This window comes from Schistocerca serialis, chromosome 1, assembly GCF_023864345.2.
Source record: "Schistocerca serialis cubense isolate TAMUIC-IGC-003099 chromosome 1, iqSchSeri2.2, whole genome shotgun sequence".
Lineage (NCBI taxonomy): Eukaryota > Metazoa > Arthropoda > Insecta > Orthoptera > Acrididae > Schistocerca > Schistocerca serialis.
Genome location: NC_064638.1, coordinates 747385327 through 747410258, shown reverse-complemented (window position 1 = coordinate 747410258; position 24932 = coordinate 747385327). Strand labels below are relative to the sequence as shown.

Sequence of the window (24932 nt, the reverse complement as noted above, 5' to 3'; positions counted from 1 at the left end):
TATTTTATAACTTCTCATTATAAGAATCATATGTAAATCCTGTCTTCTTGTTCTGTTTATTAGATACTGTCAGTAGATTCTATACTGTTCAGAAAAACCGGTAAGTTATTCTTCAAACCGATCAATTAAATTTTTTGTGTGGTTCCTTGAAACGATGGGACCAGATAGGTTAACTGCAACTACACTTTGTAAAACCAGCCACAAAGCTTTTTGTAATGTATCTGTTTTCTATTCTTTTTAGCTAATTATACTCAGTTTACTGTTTTCATTTTCTGTTGTCAAACGTATCGTATTTCCAAATTTGGAATCGTTTCAGCCTTAAACCTCCGGCATTTAAAAGCTTTCTGTATTGACTCCTAAGCCTCGAAAGTAGACACTCTTACTTGACGGTCTAGAACGGGTTTTACGTTCATTCTTTTGCGTTGTTACAGTATGCTCTTCGTCTTCTTTCATTTAGTCGAAGTTGCCTTTTTTCCCTTTGCCAGTGACACGCTGCACTTAATAATTGTATGCAGTTACCGTGTTATCTGTCAAGTCCGGAAGTTTGGGAATCAAGGTTACAGTACACAGCAGCCAACGTAATATTCTTTACTATATTCATTTGCATGTGGAGATGTCCGAAAGAACAGGTACCATCTTCATATAGTTAAGGCTAACCGGCCATTGACTTTCTTCTTCTGTGCTGGATTCACACGCATTGCCCGAACTCTTACGGGGCTCGGTAAGATTGTCTGCCGCGAGTTATGAGTAGTGGGCAGGGGCACTACGAATGTGGTGTGTGGACATTAAGTTGGGAATGTGGGTCTCACGGGGAGCGTGCAAGGGATAAATCCCTGTAGTCCCACTATCCTCTGTGCCCTCGGTGGCTCAGATGGATAGAGCGTCTGCTACGCATGCAGGAGATCCCGGGTTCGAGTCTCTGTCCGGGCACACATTTCAATTGTCCCCGTTGATGTATATCAACGCCTGTCGACAGCGTAGGGTCTTGATTTAATTATCATATTTATTTGCGTCCGAACCACAATGTACGCCAGATTCAAAGTCTGGTTCTGAAATTGCCAGCTAGGGATGGGAAGACGAGACATGTCATTTCGAACGGCAGATTCGCCGTGCAGCTGTTAAACAACACTGACATTGCGCTCTCGGCGACTTTCGGTGTTTCCTAAGCCAGTCACGTGACGGGTCTTCGTTACTGTGACGTCGACATCGTCTGCCTAGGGACTATTGGTGGTGGACTGAACAGCGGTTGGCACTAAACTGGATTCTTCTCTAACACGTAAAACCGACTTCAGCATCATTCGCTGAGCTGAAATAAAGATGTTTTGGCATCACATAGATACAGTAATGCTAATCAAATTATGTATGCACGAAAACGGTAGTCGTGGAGTTGGAGATGATCATTGGTTTATTTGGATAGAAAATTTTCAGAATACTGTAACACAAGTAACAGGATTCGACGCCAAAAATTACGTAACATATTAAAAATGAAATAGTGACGTCTAGAAATAACCGTGCACAGTCTTCTACCGATGGAGTTAGGGAAGCTATGAAGATACTTGTTTTGGAGGAAGGCATGTTCTTGTGGAAGTACGAGGGGCGTTTGAAAAGTCCTTGTAAAGTCCTAGAGATGGCACCACCGGTGCTTATCGAGGTCATGTTTAGTTAGTACCATCTTTGGAAAGAACGCACACGAAGTTTCAGCCATATTGGTCTATTTCTTTGTGTGAATCAAGGAAGTCGAATGACTGTCAAAAAAATTGACGGAGAAGAATTTCGTGTGGTGATTAAATATTACTTTATGAAAGGCAAAACGCCTCAGGAGACTAAAGAGAAGCTTGATAAACATTACGGTGACCCTGCACCTTCGATTAGAACAGTTTATAAGTGGTTTCAAAATTTTCGGATTGGCCATATGGGCACAGGTGGTACTGAACGTTCTGGGTGTCCTGTGGAGGTTACGACTCCAGAATCATTGATAAAATCCATGATATGGTGAAGGATGGCAGAAGAGTTAAGGTGCGTGAGATTGCTAGTGCTGTGGGCATCTCGAATGAACGGGGTACATAATATTTTGCATAAACATTTGGACATGAGAAAGCTATCCGCAAGATGGGTTCCGCGATTGCTGAGGTTGGGCCAAAAACTGAATCGTGTGAAGTGTTGCAAGGATGGTTTGCAGCTGTTCATGAAAAATCCGCAGGACTTTCAGCGTCTTTTCGTCACTGTGGATGAATCATGGATACATTACTATACTACTGAGACCAAACAACAATCTAAACAATGGCCTACCAAGGGAGAATCTGCACCAAAAAAGGCGAAGACCAGTCCTTCGGTGGAAAGGTTATAGCGACTGTCTTTTGGGATTAACAAGGGATAATCCTCATCGACTATCTGGGAAAGGGTAAAACTATTACAGGTGCATATTATTCATCGTTATTCGACCGTTTGAAAACCGAGCTGCAAGAAAAACGCCGGTTATTGGACCGCAAAAAAGTCCTTTTCCATTACGACAATGCACCAGCACACACCTCAGCAGTTGTGGTCGCAAAATGAATGGAAATAGGATTCCATCTCGTTTGACATTCCCCGTATTCTCCAGACTTGTCTCCCTCGGACTACTATTTCTTCCCCAATTTGAAGAAATGGCTGGAGGGACAAATACTTTATTCAAACGAGGTGGTGATTGCAGCAACTAATAGCTATATTGCAGATTTGGACAATACCTATTATTCGGCAGGGATCAACAAGTTAGAACAGCGCTGGACGAAGCGTAAAAGTCTCCTTTTAGACTATGTCGAAAAATAAAAAAGATTTACCCCAAACACGCAAGTAGTTTTTATTTTTTCACGGACTTTTCAAACGCCCCTCGTAATTTAGATTTACGTTGTATCGCCGCGTCACACAACTGGCACCGAGTATCTACAGGACGACGACTTATTTATAGTATGTAATGATATATACAAACCTTCATTGTGAATCACTTTATTAGTGAAAACCGGATAAAGATTAGCCTTAAAACACAGACGGAAAAACATGCGGTGGCTTTACTGGTTTTTTAATGTCGTCTACTCTACCTGACGAACTCGTGGCTCCCATCATTGCCCCGACGTATCACTCTAAACTTCAATTAAATATGGAACAGGTAATACCACTCGTATTAGAATCTCTTTATTATTAAAAAAAAGGATATTATACTTCAACCGTCATTCTGAACCAGCATCTATTAGTGAAACGATATCAAAATCCAGACAATAGTTCCTGAGAATAGCCATAATATACAGACCGGAAAACGCGACAGGGAACTGTAATTCATAATACGTATGCATATATCTCTCATTTTCTCAACAGCAGCTCAGAGCGGAACAACTGATTGTGGCACTAGCGACCATGGCCACGATTTTACATGGATCCTTACGCAGCATTCGGAATTTCAGAAGCTGTATCTTTAACAACTGAGAATAGGTTGTAATGGTTCTTTGTTTACGTGACCATTATGGCACTCCAACCCCAGTTCTCGATACCAGTAATATCGTACTACTTTTCTGCGAAGTAACAGACATATTTTTGTGACAATATTCACAGTTGGTTTTATTAATGTATAGGTACTCCGATGTATCGATAAATTACAATGATATGGTTCTTGTGTGTGTTCGTTTCTGTGAGACTGTCATAGTCTTTGACTTGTAACCGTTTTGGCAAGAATGCGCACAGAGCAGTCTTTGTTTCACTTTGCAGAAGTTAAGTTGTTATTTCGCTTTGTAAAAGAACAGTCTAGTCTTGTGTTTGGTTAAAGTGGAAATTAAATATATAAAGAGTGATACAAAACTGGTTTCTTGATGATATGACAATTAAGAAGAAGTATATATGAATTTACAAGAAGTTTAATAAAAATGTGGATCGTGAACACCAAGTCAAAAATTATTTCTACCATACCATTGTTCTGATCTTGGATTATTTGATCATTAAGAATTTCCTGAAAAACGCATTTGTTAGGTATTCAAATATCGCCAAAATAGAGATCTGGACCTTCTAGCAGTCAAAGTGGAATCACCCTAGAATCAACAAGATGAGCCACAACAACATCGACGAAATCTACGTGGGAGTCCATTCAAGATAAGTGCCAAAATTAATGACTTTTTTACAGTGACTTCATTATTTCCATTCTGACGATACCATCCACAGTCAATAACTTTGTTGTTGCCCGATAAGGTGAACATATGCTGCGTGAGCAACATTATTAATCCGATTTCTAACCTACTTTGCAAGTGGTGGTATTGTTAGAAGGTCCATATTTAATATTTTATTCAGAACGGTCAGTTAAACAGCACAGCAAACTCGGCATCTGACACGGTACAACATGTACCAGCTCGCTCGCGGCGCTCCTCAAGTTTGCTCGCTGCATCCACAGAGTTGGCCCCAGGCACCCATCAACTTCTAAAATATCACTAGAATATTGTGATTTTGCTTTTACATTTCTTTGGAAGAATTTCCGCGCTGAAAGAAAATGCTTTACAGTAGTACCTATGCAGAGACAATTTGTCTAATTACAATGTGCTTTCACTAACATTCAGAATATGCAGCACTAGTTTGGAGAACGAATGCCAGTCGTACTGCGAGTGGAAGAGTGCAGCTGGCCGCAGAGCGCGGTACTCACTGAGGCGCCTTCTGGAGCAGCTTGCAGATGGCGGAGTAGTTCTGCGAGGCGGGGATGCTGAGCATCTGGATGCAGAGCTCGGGCTCCCAGCGCGAGAGGTCTGCGCCGCGGCGCAGGTCGGCCAGCAGCTGCTGGCTGCTGCTCGCCCTCCGCAGGCCGCGCGCGCCGCCCCCGCAGCCGCCCCCGCCGCGGCCGCGCCTGCTCTTCTCCACCGCGTGCGTCCACAGCTCCTGCGAGCTCATCCCGCGAGGACCTGCACAGCAGAGCGCCAGCGTTACAACACACGCCGGTCTCCACATCTCTGACAGGCAGCACTGCGCTAGAACACATTTCATAGAATAAACAACTCAGTGAGGCAGTAACACGTGAGGCAATACTGACCCGACGACTTATCTTAGAAGCTAGATTAAGAAAAGGCAAACCTACGTTTCGAACATTTGTAGACTTAGAGAAAGCTTTTGACAATGTTGACTGGAATACTCTCTTTCAGATTCTCAAGGTGGCAGCGGTAAAATACAGGGAGCGAAGGGCTATTTACAGTTTCTACAGAAACCAGATGGCAGTTATAAGAGTCGAGGGACACGAAAGGGAAGCAGTGGTTGGGAAGGGAGTGAGACAGGGTTGTAACCTATCCGCGGTGTTATTCAAACTGCATACTGAGCAAGCAGGAAAGGTTGGTTCAAATGGTTCTGAGCACTATGGGACTTAACTTCTGAGGTCATCAGTCCCCTAGAACTTAGAACTAATTAAACCTAACTAACCTAAGGACATTACACACATTCATGCCCGAGGCAGGATTCGAACCTGCGACCTTAGCGGTCGCGCGGTTCCAGACTGTAGCGCCTAGCACCGCTTGGCCATTTCGGCCGGCAAGTAGTAAAAGAACAAAAGAAAAATTCGGAGTAGGTATTAAAATCCATGGAGAAGAAATAAAAACTTTGAGGTTCGCCGATGACATTGTAATTCTGTCAGAGACAGTAAAGTACCTGGAAGAGCAGTTGAACGCGATGGACAGGGTCTTGAGGATATAAGATGAACATCAACAAAAGCAAAACGAAGATAATGGAATGTAGTCGAGTTAATTCAGGTGATGCTGAGGGAATTACACTAGGAAATGAGACACTTAAAGTAGTAAAGGAGTTTTCTTATTTGGGGAGCAAAATAACTGATGATGGTCGAAATAGAGAGGATATAAAATGTAGATTGGCAATGGCAAGGAAAGCGTTTCTGAAGAAGAGAAATTTGTTAACATCGAGTGTAGATTTAAGTGTCAGGAAGTCGTTTATGAAAATATTTGTGTGGAGTGTAGCCATGTATGGAAGTGAAACATGGACGATAAATAGTTTGGACAAGAAGAGAATAGAAGCTTTCGAAATGTGGTGCTACAGAAGAATGCTGAAGATTAGATGGGTCGAACTAATGAGGAGGTATTGAGTAGAATTGGGGAGAAGAGGAGTTTGTGGCACAATTTGACCAGAAGAAGGGATCGGTTGGTAGGACATGTTATGAGGCATTAAGGGATCACCAATTTGGTATTGGAGGGCAGCGTGGAGAGTAAAAACCGTAGAGGGAGACCAAGAGATGAAAACACTAAGCAGATTCAGAAGGATGTAGGCTGCAGTACGTACTGGGAGATGAAGCTGCTTGCACAGGATAGAGTAGCATGGAGAGCTGCATCAAACCAGTCTCAGGACTGCAGACAACAACAACAACAACAACAACAACAACAGTGTGGTAGTATTCGAGTAACCACCGAAGTCTTTCTGCGCAATCACTTTGAGATGTGTACTGAAATCTGAAAAAGTAATCAACGATTTATGTATCAAAATACAATAATTGCCTTGATTACGGAATTAATGAATGACTAAATTTTAAATTCGTGAGCTGTCAAGTGACCTAATTTGATACTTTGTAAAGATGTAAGAACTATGGTAATCATATTTACAGCGTTTTAAATAGATGCAACTGTGTCTTCCTTGCAGCCAGGTCGTTCTTGAGAACCAAGCTGAAAGTGTTTCCACTTATATACAAGGGGGCGGTGAAATGAAAACGAGACAGATGGAAAAGAAATTTAGTTAACTGTTCGTTATTTCAAATATAACCACCACAACAGTCAATACGTTTATCCCACTGTGAGACAAGACGGTCACTCCCTCCACGGAAAAATTTTTGCAGTTGCCTAAGGAACTGTGATTGTACTACTCAGACGTACACCTCTTCGTCCTAAGCAAGTCAACGGCCACTAATGTGTCTCTTCAGGCCTCCAAACATATGGAAATATCATGGGGAGAGGTCTGGACAGTATAGAAGATGTGTAAGGGCTTCCCAGCGGAACTACTGTAAATAGTCGAAACAACAAAGGGAAAAGTCATGAAGACCTTTTTCTTTGACTGCAAGATCCCACTGCGGCACCACAATTAACCGACAGAGTGACGTGGACACTTCGCGAAAATTGAAGCGTGCCATGATACCCACACGCCTAGGAATGTTCATTGTCGGCGTCATTTTGTTGTAGGATTATGCCCGCCCACATGTTGCCAAGGTGGTTTGAGTTGCGCTGCAGAAGTGAGATAAATGTATTAACAGTTAAGGTGATTACTTTTGATATAATGAACAGTTTTTCCATCTGTCTCGTTTTCATTTGGCGGTCCCTTAGACATCCACTTCAGTTGATCATCTTTGGAGATAACGAACGCTGCAAGTAGCACAATCATCACGCTCAGTTTACTTTGTGGCGCTGCGCAGATGTGCGTAGACTTGTTAAGTCCGCTCTGTACCGTTCTCGTCGACCTTATCTTTCGTATTTTGACGTAAATTTTCGACATGTATTTTTCTTTTCGCTACACTTTCAAAAAAAAAAAAAAAAAAAAAAAATGGCTCTGAGCACTATGGGACTTAACTTCTAAGGTCGTCAGTCCCCTAGAACTTAGAACTACTTAAACCTAACTAACCTAAGGACATCACACACATCCATGTCCGAGGCAGGATTCGAACCTGCGACTGTAGCGGTCGCGCGGTTCCAGACTGTAGCGCCTAGAATCGCTCGGCCACCCCGGCCGGCCGCTACAATTTTAAATCTTCGTTTCTTACAACAAGGTTTAAGAAGCTCGTCGAGTTCTACACCAAATGTAACAATCACACAACTGTCTCAGTCTCATACTGATCTATGACAAAGTATGAATCAGAACGTAACTAAACACCAAACCTCACCAAAAGAAATGATACCCAACTAAAAAGTCCCGTTTTTCTTGTGTGTTGCAGTAAAAGTCAACGAAATGAAGCAGACTCACACACACTGACAACATCAAAAAAATGGCTTAACACACACAAAAAACGCACTTGAAAATTGGAATTATTTCTCGAAACGCGACGTGCGAAAAGTAAAATAAAGAAAAATCGTGACTGTTAGCGGAAGATTTATTTATTTATAAACAAACCTATCCCTATTTGATCTTTATCTTCTTTCCGTTTCGTGACGTAAGCACGCAGGAACCGCACGGAAAAAAGCGGTATGTTTTGTACCATTGGAATATAACAAGTGGAAACATGGCTTTCAAAACAAACAAGAAGACAAAGGTGCATAATTTTGTCACATGCCTTACTTTGCTTGGACCTGTACTCGGAAACATAGAACCAGGGAAAAAAAGTTAATGGACGTGTAAAATGCGTTGAACCAAAAAGACAAACACCGCTACTGTCCGTGCGATGACAGCACAACGCGTAATCATCCCTACCACCAATACGGTACATAGAGCGACGCGTAGTCATAACGGTGGTGTCTTTGAAGAACGATATTTACTTCCTACAAAAATGCTCTGAGTGTATATGACCAGGTCTTAAAACACGCCTCTCGAGAGCAAACCACTGCAGCCTACGGAATTCAGTCCAGGGCAGCAAGGTGACGACCCAACTGTTTTCTGATGCGTGACTATGGGGAGAGTCATGTGTGCTTGAGCATTGTATTGCAGGAGGAAATCACCTAGTGTATCCACTTACGACTTACATGAGCACTGTGTGTGTCTAATATGCGCAGTGACAACAAAAGTCATGGGATACCTCCCATTATCGTGTCTGACCTTTTGCCCGCCGTACTGCAGCAACTCGACGTGGCACTTACTCAAGTAGTCGTTGGAAGCCCGCTGCAAAAATACTAAGCTGTGGTGATTCTGCAGCCGTCCAAAATTGCGAAAGTGTTTCCAGTGCTGGATTTTTTGCACGAACTGACCTCCTGATTATCTCCGATAAATTTTCGATGTGTTCATATCGGGCGGTCTGGGTGGCAAAATCATTCGCTCGACTTGTCCAGAATGTTCTTCAAATCAGTCGCGAACAACTGTGGCCCAGTGACTGGCGACTTGATATCCATAAAAAAAAATCCATCGTTGTTTGGCAACATGGTGTCCGTGGGTGGCTGCAAATGGTCTCCAAGTAGCCGAACATAACCATTTACAGTCAATGAAAGGTTCAGTTGGACCGGAGGACCCAGTCCATTCAATGTAAACACTGTCCACTCTATTATGGAGCCACCACCAGCTTGTACAGTGCCTTGGTGACGACTTGGGTCCATGGCGTCGTGGAATCTGCCCCATAACCGAACCCTACCATCAGCTGTCATCAACCGAAATCGGGACTCGATGGTACGGTTTTCCAGTCGTTTAGAGTCCAACCAATATGGTCACTAGTCCAGGATAGGCGCTGCAGGTGAAGTCGTGCTGTTCGCAAAGGCGGCCACATCGGTCGTCCGCTGCCATAGCCCATTAACGGCATATTTCGCCGCACTGTTCTAACCAATACATTCGTCGGACGTCCGACATTGATTTCTGCGGCTATTTCACGCAATGATGCTTGTTTCTTAACAGTGACAACTCTACGCAGATGCCGCTGCTATCTGTAGTTAAGTGAAGCCGTCGACCACTGCGTTGTCCGTTGTGAGAGGCAATGTCTGAAATCTGGCGTTCTTGGCACATTCTTGACATTTGATCTCGGAATATTGAAAATCCTAACGATTTCTGAAATGGAATGTCCCTTGCGCCTATCTCCAACTACCATCCCGCGTTCAAAGTCTATTAATCTCCATCTTGCAGCTGTAATCACATCGGAAACCCTTTCACATGAATCACCTAAGTACAAAAGACATCTCCGCCAATGCACTATTTTATATCTTGTGTACTCTGAATTTCGCCTTGTGCATATGTACATATGTGCGTAGACACCCGCCTTTACCACATGGAGAGCCGGCCGGTGTGGCCGAGCACTTCTAGGCGCTTCAGTCTGGAACCGCGCGACCGCTACGGTCGCAGGTTCGAATCCTGCCTCGGGCATGGATGTGTGTGATGTCCTTAGATTAGCTGGTTTAAGTTGTTCTAAGTTCTAGGGGACTGATGACCTCTGACGTTAAGTCCCATAGTGCTCAGAGCCATTTGAACCATTTTTTTAGCACATGGAGAACCTGCCACACCATCCGCGCATGTTTCGACGGATGACAATGAACCCCAACTTCTAGCATTCAAAATACGACGTTGTCACTTTGTGGTATAGCAGCTGAGTCAATGGTAAACAGACCGATTATCAGCTGACTTTGCAGTCCGTTCTTTTGGCGTGACCACTGCAAACTATTCCTAGAGTAACGAGCAGAATGCGATACACGTGTAGCTGATCGTCTCGCACACACCTCACCTGCACGGGGTTGTCACGTAATACACCATGACATCATCCTTCCGGTGGTTGCAATAAAGGCAGGACGCAATCGGCATGTTGCCGGTCTCATAAGGCTTCGAGTACGTAATGGCAAAGGTAACAGGCAAACCTCTTACCCTTGGCCGTCCTTGGCTGAATCACCTGGATGCCGAACCGATGGCTAAAAATTCATGCGACTGTACATTGTGGAAAGTCGAGTATGCGTCACCCTCGACACATAATGTCCCAGTTCAACATTTTCCTAGAGACAAAAGAAAGATAAACTTTTAACTACCTGCTTCCGATTTGCCTATGGCCTAAACAAAATCTTCTCGGAGACTGACCATTTCTAATAAAACCTTCGATTCTCCGATAGCTGTCTCTATCATTGTCGAGGGAATGGCAATGGCAGTGTGGTACGACCTGTCTTCACTGAATCCCACAGTAGGCCGGAGCTACCAGAAGCATACCTGTGCAAGTGTCACGTCGGCCTTCCTTTTGAGAGATTCCATACGTTGCAGCTTCGCTTTTACAGGATGTCTATTTTAACTTGAGACAACTAAATATCTCGAAAACGACGCATCTATAAAAACGTTCTAGGTGAAAAGTTACTATTAGTAAAGGGGGCATCTGTCTGTGCTACAACTAGCCACCTCCTAACCACATCCCTCCTGCGTGGGTGGGTCAACTTTGTATTCTCTCTTGGTAACCCCTCCACCATTTTTATTGCATTTTCGGATTCTACGCCAACAGATACTCCGAACCATTGTTTTCCATTCGGGGTAGAGGGCGCTGTAATCGCCTGTTTCTGCATTTAGGAACCTACGAATTTGATACTGCTCGTACGTTTCATTTACGATGTAATGTAAGCCTTTGTGTTCTGACGGTAGGTTCAACGTCACTTGAATGTTGCAAATGTGATTACACGGTGCTATTAATGTGGCTAAATACTGACGTTGCTGGCAAGTAAACCACTTGTACGTTAACACTGTTTTCTGTTCCCTGCGGGGTCGATTGTCATGAGTCCCTAAACCATCTGAACGCGTGATTTCGGTGGCCGCGCCATCAGGGTGGATGATTTTGGTGTGTTTCCATCTAACCACTCTAACTCTCACGCTGGCCGCTACTTGGTTTCCGGGCAATACAAACCACAACCACTGTAATAAGGTAAAATCTCCAAGAAGTAAACAGTGACAGACGCGCCTACCAAGGAATAACACATATCGTGCAAACCTTCGCGCGCTTGCCCCAGCCCCATCGCTCAGCGCCCCGCGCGGCTTTATAACCACGACCACAGAACGCCTACGGCGAGGCGGCAAGAAACACCTCAGTGGTGAGAGACAAGAGTAGTCACCGAAGTCAAGCGCCCCATTAATGAGGGGCATCGGGACTTACCGATATCAAGCATCCCAAAAGAAACAGAAAACTATAACATCCAATTCGTTGTTCCTGGATCACGCTAAAAGCAGTGTCTAACAAGACAGTGGAACGGCTAACCATCTGTATCGTACTATCAAATTTGCAACACTAATGAAAATCTGGAATATAAACATCAACCGTTAGAAAGCAAAGGTTTTCATTTACATCGTAAATGAAATTTAGATTCAAATGTGTCGGTTCTTAATCGCAAATCTGTCGATTACAGTGCCATCTACCACGAATGGAAACAATGGTTTAACTAAACCGCACGTATCTTTTGGCGTAGAATTCGAATATACAGTAAAATGGGGAGGAGGAGGTTTCCGTTTGGAAATACAAAGCTGACTCCGCCGTGCAGGAGGGGTAGTTAGGAAGTGGCCAGTTGCAGCACAGGCAGATGTACCCTTAATATTGACTTTTCATCTAGAACATTTTTTTTCAAACAACACGTCGTTTTTGAGATATTTAATTGTCTTAAGTTAAAATAAACAACGTTATGGGAACAAAAAAATTACCAAGCTTGGCGGTCAAGCAATGGTCGCGACGTAGCTCTAAGAGTTTATCAAAAACTGAGATATATTGGTGTATTATGGCTGTGATAAAGAACGATACCAAGAAGCTAGTATCATCTGAAAAGGTCCCTAAGAGCGAAACTTATCAGTCGTGATGTATTAACGACTTTTACGCTAAGTGTCATGTATTGAATACCAAGAATACTCTTACTTTATTCACGCCATTTGCGTATGGTTTCCATTGCAGTCCTCCAGAAAAAGTTGATCATCATTGAGGCCCAAGTTGGCTGCCTCATGTGTCTGCTCTCACTGACTCACCCTCAGCGCCACTCTTGCTTTTTAGACTCTTACACGCTGTCTGTAAGCGCCCAAAGCAGACAACAGTGTCTCTGGTTTGCATTTGGTGGTTGCTGCAGGCAGCACTGCTCTCTCAACATCATACTCATCGTTCGTATTAGCTACTTTATATTTTCCTCACATATTGCTACTTTTATCAGTATCACTAATTTGCATAAACCACTTTATATGCCTTCTTATTTCCTTTCAGCCACTAACGTGCCACCAGTCAAATAATGAGAAGCTATCGTGGAAGGGAAAAACAGTTTAGAGTCTTAAGGACTGCGTCACGCAGTCGCACTGGTTCGATTTCATATTATCTTCAACATTTCGCGGGCTGTCGGCAACGGTATAAATATTATTTTAATTATGAACAGCCTCGATTGCACCGTTCACCTAGAATTTACCTAGGTTTCAGTCGGGATAACCCAACCTTCTTCAGAATAACAGTATCTACCGTTTGTCCATAGTGGACATCGTCAAGCTAATACTACAAATCCATGAATTATCGTCAAACTGTAGAACTTATCTGGCACTGCCTCGGCCCCACTTCGCGACCGCGATGCGGCAGCCACGAGTGCTGTATTCGAACTCTATAATATGCCGGATAAGTTTTACAGTTTGACGCTAATTTATGGATTTGTAGTTTTAGCTTGACTATGTCCACTATGGACAAACGGTAGATACTGTTATTCTGAAGAAGGTTGGGTTATCCCGACTGAAACCTAGGTAAATTCTAGGTGAACGGTGCAACCGAAGCTGTTCACTATTAAAATTAAAATTAATACGATTTCATATTGCGTACAACAGATCCCACTCCACGTGATATTTAATGACAGACATCTATTCTGAGATTCATAATACGGAAAACTAGATGCATTTATAAATCCTGGCTGCACGGCGACAAGGCTGCCATTTGACTTTGACCTTGCCAAAGCTGCTGTTTAGGCTGTAAATATACTCTTATTTGGAGCTGGGTATACTAGAGACGGCAGGTGTTTATAAACATGATCAGCATCGTAAAGGCCGCCACACATGAGCATCGTCAGGGAATGTTTCGTTATTTGATTGCTCTAAATACGGCAGTAGGTAAGGCTCATAGACGAATCTGCGAGGTTTACGCAAGAAGCTAATGAGTCGATCAATAATCCGCACGTGGGTGCGAAAGTTTTAGTTCAGGGATTGATGGTGTGCGTTACTATGAGTGAAGAAGTGACCGTCTAAGGTGCATCATAAATTGCTGCAAAAGATTACGACAGTGACCAGAAATAATAGCTGCTTCACTTTGCTCTCTCTAGGGCGTTTCAGCGCTGAAAAAGTGAAAGAAACAGTCTTCGGTTGCTTATCTCCACATGTTCTAGGCTCCGTAACCGCTATAAAGTTGTTAAATCTTAAAGCGATGGTCGCGACGTAGCTAAAAGGTTTTGTTCAAAAACTGAGATATATTGTTGTATTATGGCTGTGATAAAGAATGATACCAAGAAGCTAGTATCACGTGAAAAGGTTCCTAAGAGCGAAACTTATCAGTCGTGATGTATTAACGAATTTTACACTTTTGATAAACACTGAAAGCCCCGGAGAACCACGCGTTAAACAGTAACAAATAGGCAGTTACCTATCAAAAATTATATTAATGAGTTTCACGCAACGAAGATATTCTACGAAAAACATGCGAGAAATATCACTGATACATGAAATGTATTCGCTGTTGCGAACACGGACGATCATCAGCTGTACATTGGAATGACTACGAAGAAAATTCGTGCCGAACCGGGAAGGAACTTTGCCTCGTACTTCTTAACAGCATTTCAATATCGTAAAAAACACTTAAGTGTAGAGATAAAAAGGTATACGGAGGAACTTCCAGAATTTATATGTTCCGTTTTCTGCTGTACTTTGTATAACATCATGAATTATGTTTTCACTCGTGCGACACGGAACTCAGTTACGCCACGGTGTATGTGTGTGGCCAGCTAACGACGTTACGTGCCTTTGAACCTGATGAGAACCCTAGCATATAGAAGCGTCATTCATGGTGAATCTTTCGACAAACAGCCGACATTTCTGTCGTTCTGCTCCGAAATCAGATCCTGGGCACACATTGAAGCTATCATCTGACTATCGTATTATTGGGAGACAAATCTGTTACAGAATGAATTAATCTGCCAGGAAGTTTCAAATCTGTTACACTTTTCACAAGTACATGTTTACTTCAGTGCAAAATCGTATTTTTTTTTTTTTTAATTTCTGGAACACAAGCTACTATGTTCTAGAAATGTGTCGTTTGTAGTGCAAGAGTGACTCAATTTCACTGTTAAGTTATATTTGAGTTCCATTATTATAGCATAGGCGAAAACGAGTACCACCTATAATCAAAGTCGTGGTCGATACGATACAAATGTTTGTCACATCAGATTCCAGAATGGAATTTTCACTCTGCAGTGAACTATTGTGAAACTTAATGACATTAGAAAATTGAGGTGAATCCGTAATCGACGCCGAATCTTTGGTTTTTACTGTCAACTCTCATACCAAATATGTCATATAACAACTCCTGGATTTGAATCTGTGTGTCAAACAGTTTTAATTTCTCAGCAAGTTTTAGGAATTTACATATCTTAAATTATGGAAGAATGTTACCAGCGATAGGTGAAACATTGAGGTAATATGCAGTTACGCACTGCTACTTATTCTGTGCAGACAGCCTCCTCCCCATGAACCGAATGGCTTGTTCCAGTGGTTGAGCCGCTGGAGTTGCATTCGGGAGGACAACGATTCAGATCTCCTTCGAGACATCCGGATTTAGATTTTCTGTGTTTTCCGTCAGCGTAGTGGTTGTTTCCACCTCTGGTACTGGGTATATATGCCGATTCTGAGCAATTCGGTCTGGGGTCCAGTTACAAGAGTCTCAACATTCGAAACTTGAAAAAGAAGATTCAGTTTGCCAAAGTTATTCCGCATCTTATAAAAATGTATCCAAAGAGAGTTGATACACTAATACATTTTACATGCACCATTTAAAATAACTAGCATATTTTGCTGGAAGTATGGCGTACTGCACAGAACAATAGCAGAAGTAAATCAGCTATTAAACAGTGCTTTCTTCTTAACCGACAAACTATACAACACAGCATCACTGGTTCTTGTTCGTTTTCTCCTTGGAGACCTAGATGTCCAAGCAGTAACGAAACAAAATAAGGAAAAGTTGCTCATACAGTCATCCAAGATGGTTTCTATTTCATTTTCAGAGATTTAATGTACTGTAATGCCCTACCTACGCGACTGTCAAACGATGGACCCTGCATGGTCTGTTACGTATAAACGTATGATAGTAACTCCGCTATCCACGGAATTGTTGAGGCAATGTGCTCGCATTTCGTAGGTATGATGTCACGTCTTTTCTCTTCTGTAGACCGGCCGTGGTGGCCGATCTGTTCTAGGCGCTTCAGTCCGGAACCGCGCGACTGCTACGGTCGCAGGTTCGAATCCTGCCTCGGGCATGGATGTGTGTGATGTCCTTAGGTTGGTTATGTTCAAGTAGTTCTAAGTTCTAGGAGACTGATGACCTCAGATGTTGAGTCCCATAGTGCTCATAGGCATTTTGTCTTCTGTAGAGCTGCCTATGCTGTTGAGAAAGAAATCGCAACACCGTCAACAATTCCCTTTTGCAGCTGATAAACGTGGCTGGCCTTTCAGATGAAGTACGGCATGTCATATCTGCCATGGCCTTTCGTCTTTTGAACATAGTGACTGTTTCAGTGTGATAATTTTTAACAGCTGCCCGAGATGGAAGAGCACGACACACTTTGATCATATGGTTCAAATTGCTCTGAGCACTATGGGACTCAACTGCTGAGGTCATTAGTCCCCTAGAACTTAGAACTAGTTAAACCTAACTAACCTAAGGACATCACAAACATCCATGCCCGAGGCAGGATTCGAACCTGCGACCGTAGCGGTCTTGCGGTTCCAGACTGCAGCGCCTTTAACCGCACGGCCACTTCGGCCGGCACTTTGATCATACTGCATTCGAAGATGTTAAACACCTTTACTGACAATGTTTGAGCAGCATCTTTAAAATCAGAGAAGCACTGCATTTACGTGGAATCGGTTCTCAGCCTCAGCTGTCCGAACAGTCGTGTGTAAATCTTGCAGAACAAAGGTCTTGCTTACATTAATTCGTTCCTCTGTAATTGTAAAATCTCTGCTGCAGCTCAAGAAAACCATGTCCGCTCACCAAAAGATTGTCAGTTATCTCTTGAAACTTTTGAAACTATCCCAGGAGGCCTTGGTACTCTGAACTCCAGACTCCAGACGAAAAACGGCCGTTGTGACCGAGCGGTTCTAGGTGCTTCAGTCTGGAACCGCGCGACCGCTACGGTCGCAGGTTCGAATCCTGCCTCGGGCATGCATGTGTGTGATGTCCTTAGGTTGGTTAGTTTTAAGTAGTTCTAAGTCTAGGGGACTGATGACCTCAGATGTTAGTTAAGTCCCATAGTGCTCAGAACCGTTTGAACCATTTTCCAGACGGAACCGCTTGGCAAAAACACCATGAGCCATGTAGTAAACAATGTTTGAAACACTTTCTCTATAATTTGGCACTTGGAACGAGTATAAGGACATGCAACAGAGCACCGAGCACGCAACAGAACTGAAGACAAGTTTTGTGAAAAAATGCCACGATCAACTTTTGGCATCTCTGCTCTTGAACTCTGTATGCCGCCTCTGACCGAAGTCGCTGGTAGCATTGTGTCAGGGGTGAAATGAACGTACGCATTTTCCACTATAGCAAATAAAAACTCCGCTTTCTAAAGATGGAAAAAAATGAGCTGTGATCTTGAGCAAGCCAGTCTCGTACTTGTTCATGTGAAAGAGCAAATACAGGGTATTTCAAAAATGACCGGTATATTTGAAACGGCAATAAAAACTAAACGAGCAGCGATAGAAATACAGCGTTTGTTGCAATATGCTTGGGACAACAGTACATTTTCAGGCGGACAAACTTTCGAAATTACAGTAGTTACAATTTTCAACAACAGATGGCGCTGCAAGTGATGTGAAAGACATAGAAGACAACCCAGTCTGTGGGTGCGCCATTCTGTACGTCGTCTTCCTGCTGTAAGCGTGTGCTGTTCACAACGTGCAAGTGTGCTGTAGACAACATGGTTTATTCCTTAGAACAGAGGATTTTTCTGGTGTTGGAATTCCACCGCCTAGAACACAGTGTTGTTGCAACAAGACGAAGTTTTCAACGGAGGTTTAATGTAACCAAAGGACCGAAAAGCGATACAATAAAGGATCTGTTTGAAAAATTTCAACGGACTGGGAACGTGACGGATGAACGTGTTGGAAAGGTAGGGCGACCGCGTACGGCAACCACAGAGGGCAACGCGCAGCTAGTGCAGCAGGTGATCCAACAGCGGCCTCGGGTTTCCGTTCGCCGTGTTGCAGCTGCGGTCCAAATGACGCCAACGTCCACGTATCGTCTCATGCGCCAGAGTTTACACCTCTATCCATACAAAATTCAAACGCGGCAACCCCTCAGCGCCGCTACCATTGCTGCACATGAGACATTCGCTAACGATATAGTGCACTGGATTGATGACGGCGATATGCATGTGGGCAGCATTTGGTTTACTGACGAAGCTTATTTTTACCTGGACGGCTTCGTCAATAAACAGAACTGGCGCATATGGGGAACCGAAAAGCCCCATGTTGCAGTCCCATCGTCCCTGCATCCTCAAAAAGTACTGGTCTGGGCCGCCATTTCTTCCAAAGGAATCATTGGCCCATTTTTCAGATCCGAAACGATTACTGCATCACGCTATCTGGACATTCTTCGTGAATTTGTGGTGGTACAAACTGCCTTAGACGACACTGCGAACACCTCGTGGTTTATGCAAGATGGTGCCCGGCCACATCGCACGGCCGACGTCTTTAATTTCCTGAATGAATATTTCGATGATCATGTGATTGCTTTGGGCTATCCGAAACATACAGGAGGCGGCGTGGATTGGCCTCCCTATTCGCCAGACATGAACCCCTGTGACTTCTTTCTGTGGGGACACTTGAAAGACCAGGTGTACCGCCAGAATCCAGAAACAATTGAACAGCTGAAGCAGTACATCTCATCTGCATGTGAAGCCATTCCGCCAGACAAGTTGTCAAAGGTTTCGGGTAATTTCATTCAGAGACTACGCCATATTATTGCTACGGATGGTGGATATGTGGAAAATATCGTACTATAGAGTTTCCCAGACCGCAGCGCCATCTGTTGTTGAAAATTGTAACTACTGTAATTTCGAAAGTTTGTCTGCCTGAAAATGTACTGTTGTCCCAAGCATATTGCAACAAACGGTGTATTTCTATCGCTGCTCGTTTAGTTTTTATTGCCGTTTCAAATATACCGGTCATTTTTGAAACACCCTGTATGAATTACGTCCGTAATTTGGAACTTTTAGGAAAGACCTTCAGAACAGAACGCTGATGTGACAAGATAGAGCTCTGCCTAGTCACCCACGTAATATGGTTTTGCAGTTCCACATGGTATTTTCAACAATGTTTCGTTTCTTTGTTCTGGTGAACGGGGTCGTATCAGCGTGTGTACCATCGACTGTTTCCACGCTGAGTATCCCGTTACTGATAATCCATCAAGCTAACATTCTGCTTTTCCAGTCGTGTCGGCAGCTCCTGTGTAACGTGTGTGTTTAGGACTGACCGGCACGCAGCTGTGCTGGAGCGCTCTCTGGGAATTCAGATCAACGTACTGGCAGGGTTCAGGCCACAGGCCTGGCACTGTCATGGCGCGAACACTTTCAGGGGAACTTTCTAAAACGTCTCACTGTGTTTTCATCCTCTTCCAAGCTTATATGTTTTTCTCCCCCAACGTATGCTAGTTCTGCTGGAGGAGGTTCTATTGTTCATCATATACCGTATTATTTTTTTAAATTTTAGTTTACACACTAAGTCCGACCTGGTCCTAACACGTGGTTTAATAAAAATGGGCCGTCCATCATATTCAGTATTTGTTATACTCGGAAAAAACTGTAAATTTTCTCGAAGAGAATCGTGACGTGAGTGACATGGCTACATGTACAGAAAGTCAGAGTAATGTGATGTGATGAACATATGGTAGATGCGTATGCAGCTGCATACATTGCAGAATTATTTTGCAGGACAATAGATGACGGCGACGACGCTTGGCGCGTGTCGCAATCAAAAAGCATCTTTTTATTGTGTCTAGGGAGTTGTAGGTAGGCGTGTAGAAGAAGTGATTTCATCAAAGAGAAAACACATTTCGCTCGTAGTAGAAATATTTGTAGTTCCATTTACGCGAAGACCAAAACGGAATCCCGAATGAAGGCAGATTACAGTCCAGTCGATGATGAGCTCAATGTAGGTGGAGCGTAAGCTTAGTTTGGCGAGAATGGGAAACGAAATGGGCCATGCCCTTCTCAACGGAGTCATTTCTGAATTTCCTTAAAGCTTTGAGCACTAGTGATTTCTGCCTCGAACCACCAGTTTATTAATTTTGTTACAATGAAATGAATACCCCTGGCTGCATACAGGCGTTGATATTAGTCAACGGGGACACTTGAAAATGTGTGCCCTGACCGGGATTCGAACCCGGGATCTCCTGCTTACATGGCAGACGCTCTACCCATTTCTTTTTATTGTTCTCATTTTGTTAGATTTTGTTCGTTGCATTTGTCCGGTGCGGATGTCCCATGACACCCGTTCAATTTCAATGTTGAGCCGTTGACTTAGTTTTTTATTACAGAGGGCTACTAACCCTCTCACCGAACACGCTGAGCTACCGTGTCGGCAGTCCATATGAGCCACCGAGGACACACAGGATAGTGCGGCTGCAGGGAATTATCTCTGGCACGCCTCCCGTGAGACCCACATTCCCAACTTATTGTCCCGCACTATATTCATAGTGCCCCTGCGCATTATACTCATTACTCGGGGCTTGCTGCCGATTCCTGTAAGAGCTCGGGCACTGTCTGTGCATCCGCACAGAAGAAGATCGTCAAATGGCCGGTGAGCCTGAACTACATGTGTATGAAGATGGCATCTGTTCTTTCGGACATGTACAGGTACCATCTCCATATGTATATTAATTTTGTTTGAAGTATCAGTGCCTTAAGCAAGGAACCACCGATCCTTCTGCAAGAGAGAGACATCTAGTGGTACACTGACGTACTTCTACGAACCGTAGTGCACTGTAGCAACCACTTACGGCGTTCAAAGCAACAGTCGGCGCGGAGACTGTGGTACGTGATACAAGCAGATTGAGAGACATGGCATGTTTTTACAATGATCGTAGGGGCTACTGCGGGCATCAGTGACAGTGAAAATAAGCATATCTAAATTTATTGTAACATATATCTTAGCTTCAACTACTGCTTTTATGAGCAGTACGTACTTTTGATAGAGATTTATAAAATTTTAGATCAGTTTTTGGTTATTACATAAGACTATAATTTGTTTTAGAGAGTATGAGTTCATATGTGAGATTGTGTCTAGGAAAAATGCGAAACTGCTTTCAAATATATCACTTGAAATGATGGGTGGTTGAAAGCTATGCCGCATTGGTTTCAAAGTGAAACCAATACCTTCTTGCAATTTATTCTGGCAGTCGTTGCTTACTGTGATGATAAAGGTTAATTTTTCGAAAAATTTTAAAAATAAATTTTTATATTGCACGGATTCGTGGGGCTTTGCGAGAAAATCTAGACGGTCGGACAGCAATTTGAACTGCCGTTCTGTCGTATAATGAGAGTCCGCAGAATATCAAACCGCTGCTCACAGTGTTAAAACAATACCAAGGTCTCCACATATTGAATGCAGAAGGACCCAGTGATTTGTTAAACAGTTCTGATTTTCAATCAGTACTGTGTATGTTAAGTACCAGTTGTCAAATTTGTGACATATTTGCCACAACATGTTATGGGAATACGTTATCCCATCATTAAGCGCTGTAAAAAGGAAACATATCAACACAAGGCAATTCTACACACACTGACAAGCATATAAGACCTATGTTGTCCTGCAGCATAAGATACCTTTCTTTCTCATTAGGCACCGTAAAAAAATATGAAGCCAGCAGCAAAAATGAGTTGTCAAACACAAAACGCTTCCTGAACATATCTTTTATGTAGGGTTCGTGATGAATATCCATAACTTGCCACATAGCCTCTGACTCTTCTCCCATTGCTAGCAACGTACTTGCTCAAAATTGGGTTCTCAGTATACGCAGCTACAAAGACAAATACCGCAATGGGCCCGATGCTGAGTGTGGCATGCGTCTTCAGCTCTCTTCTATCAAGCCTGACGTTAAAAAGTTGCTCAAAAGTAAAAAAAAACTTAACACTTCCCATTAAATGGAGACAACTTTATTAATTTACAGTGGAATAACTTACTTCAGGGACTCTCACCTAGTGGGTACGTGGCTGGCGACCACGGGGTCCCGAGCTGAGTCCTGGCATTGCTTCCACTTACTTACGCCAGGCTCCTCACTTTTATCTTTCCTATCTGGCTACCCTCGGCCAACTCTTGTTCTTTTCCGACCCTGACGCTATTAGGTTTCGAGGGCTAGGGGTCTTCCATTTCCAACCTATACTTCTACTGAGCCGAATATCTCCCGGGATAAGGAGATTACCTTCTATTAATTGCCAACGGCCTTCTAGGAGGGCGGATGAGCGGCTAGAAGGAAGGGCACACTCTTGCCCCTGGGGTGGGAAACTGCTCCTAAAGGCGGAGGAGCCACAAGGTGGCCAACGGCATAGAATGGAGAACGCAACCGAAAACCACTCCATTAAAGACCCGGGCGGGTATCCCAAGTGTCAACAGCTTATGATGGAAACCTCTTTGGTTAAATTCTCCGGAGGTAAAATAGTCCCCCATTCGGATCTCCGGGCGGGAACAACTAAAGAGATACCAAAATCCAAAAGCTTTAATGTAAGAAGGATAGCAACATGGAACGTCAACTCACTTCTTAAATGTGGTAAACTGGAAAACTTGAAAATGGAATTGAAACGAATGGATATTGATGTACTGGGGGTCTCAGAAATGAGATGGCCAAACGGTGGCATCTTTTGGTCAGCGGATTACAGAATCATACGCACTGGAACAGCACAAGACAATCCCGGGATTGCAGTGGGAATTATCCTCAATAAAGAGATGGGGTTAAGAGTAAAAGGATTTGTTCAACATAGTGAGAGGATAATTTATGTCCGATTGGAAACTAAACCAAGAGACACAATCATAATCCAAGTATACATACCAACTACGAGTCACGAGGATGATGAAATCGACATGATGTATGACCACCTTGAAGAAGTAATTGGCAGAATTAAAGGAGCTGAAAACCTTGTCATCATGGGAGATATGAATGCCGTTGTTGGGGAGGGTAAAGAAGAGGATGTGGCAGGGAATTTTGGATTAGGGTTAAGAAATGAAAGAGGGGATAAACTTGTAGAATTCTGCCAAAGAAATAAATTTTGCATTACAAATACCTTCTTTAATCATCATCCAAGAAGAAGATATACTTGGAAAATGCCTGGTGACATTAACAGATATCAAATTGACTCCATATTAGTGAAGCAAAGATTTAAAAACCAAGTTAAGGACAGCAGATCATATCCAGGCTGTGATGTGGAAAGTGACCACATACTCGTTATGATGACGACTGAACTAAAATTCAAGAACATTAAAAAAAGAAGTACATGTAAATGGGATTTGACAAACCTGAAAAACGAAAATACACTGAAGCACTATCAACTAGAAACAGACAAGAAAACAAATACACAGGGCTGCAATGGCATCCAAAGCAGCTGGGATAATATAAAAACGGGTATTTTAGAAGCAGCAGAAGAAGTAATAGGAAAAGAAAGGACAGAGAAAAGGAAGGAATGGATCACTAATGACCTACTAAATATGATGGAAGAAAGAAGGAAATTAAAAAATTCTGTGAAGAACGAAGACCAAGAGAAATACAAGAGTCTGAAAAACAGAATCAACAGAGAGGCAAAACAAGCAAGAGAAAAATACCTTGATGATCTCTGTATTTCAGTTGAGGACAGCATGAGTAAGGGAAATATCGAAAAGGCCTATAAATGTGTGAGACATTGCTTTGGAGACAGAAGAAACAAGTGTAGGGCTGTGATGGATAAAAATGGCAATATGTTGGATGACGATGATGAAGTTGCAAGAAGATGGAAACAATATATAGGAAAACTGTACAGCGGACCAGACCTGTCTGAAAACATCGTGGAAGAAGAAACAGAAGTAGATGCACACAACATAGGTGAACCTATATTAAAGGAAGAGTTTGAACTAGCTTTGAAACAATTGAAAAACAACAAATCGCCTGGTATAGACAATATCCCAGCCGAACTTCTGAAATCTGGAGGAGCAAAACTGAATCAGGAGTTGTATAATCTTGTTTTCAACATGTACGAGCAGGGTAAAATTCCTACAGACTTTGAGAAAAACATTATGATCCCCATTCCAAAGATGGCAAATGCTACAAGATGTGAAAATTATAGGACGCTCAGCCTAGTTACTCACGCCTCCAAAATATTAACCTCAATTGTCCTAAAACGCATAGAACAAAAAGTCGAAGCTACACTCTCCGAAGACCAGTTTGGATTCCGGAAAGATAGAGGAACCAGAGAAGCAATATCTGCTCTAAAACTAATAATAGAGAAACGACTAGATAAGAACCCGAAAACATACATAGCTTTCGTAGATGTAGAGAAAGCCTTTGATAATGTTAATTGGGGTAAGATGTTTGAGGTACTCAAAAATGTAGGAATAGACCATAAAGATAGAAAAATGATACGGAACCTGTACAAAAACGAGACAGCAGTTATCCGTGGACGGACAAAACAAGAAGAGGTGCAGATACGGAAAGGTGTCCGACAAGGTTGCGCACTATCCCCTGTTATCTTTAACGTATACATTGAAGAGGCGCTGAAAAAAGTAAGGGAAAATTCACAGACAGGTGTAGTAATTCATGGCCAACGAATAGATATGATAAGATATGCCGATGATATAGCTGTCCTGGCTGAATGTGAAGAAGATCTTGTAGTCCTACTGAATAGAAAGGATAAAGTTATGGGTGAAGAATATAATATGAGAATTAATAAAGCAAAAACAAAAGTAATGGCATGCAACAAAGAAGATCAAGTGAAAGTCCAAGTTCATGTAGGCAATGAACTGCTTGAACAAGTTGATAAAATTACTTATCCGGGCAGTAATATTACCAGGGATGGAAGGAGCAAGGCAGAAGTGAGAAGTAGAATAGCTCAAGCAAAGGCTGCTTTTAA

The 24932-nt window shown here is 42.9% G+C and overlaps 1 protein-coding gene across 1 annotated transcript in view; it reads right to left on the bottom strand.

The window, feature by feature from the left end:
- The window catches only part of LOC126481944 (inverted formin-2-like), a 237502-nt gene extending 232712 nt beyond the window's left edge, over positions 1–4790 (bottom strand). Inside the window, exon 1 of the mRNA XM_050105906.1 lies at positions 4655–4790. Coding sequence (XP_049961863.1) covers positions 4655–4719 — 65 coding nt within the window. The 5' untranslated portion in view covers positions 4720–4790. The remainder of the gene's footprint in view (positions 1–4654) is intronic.
- Positions 4791–24932: the final 20142 nt, after the last annotated feature.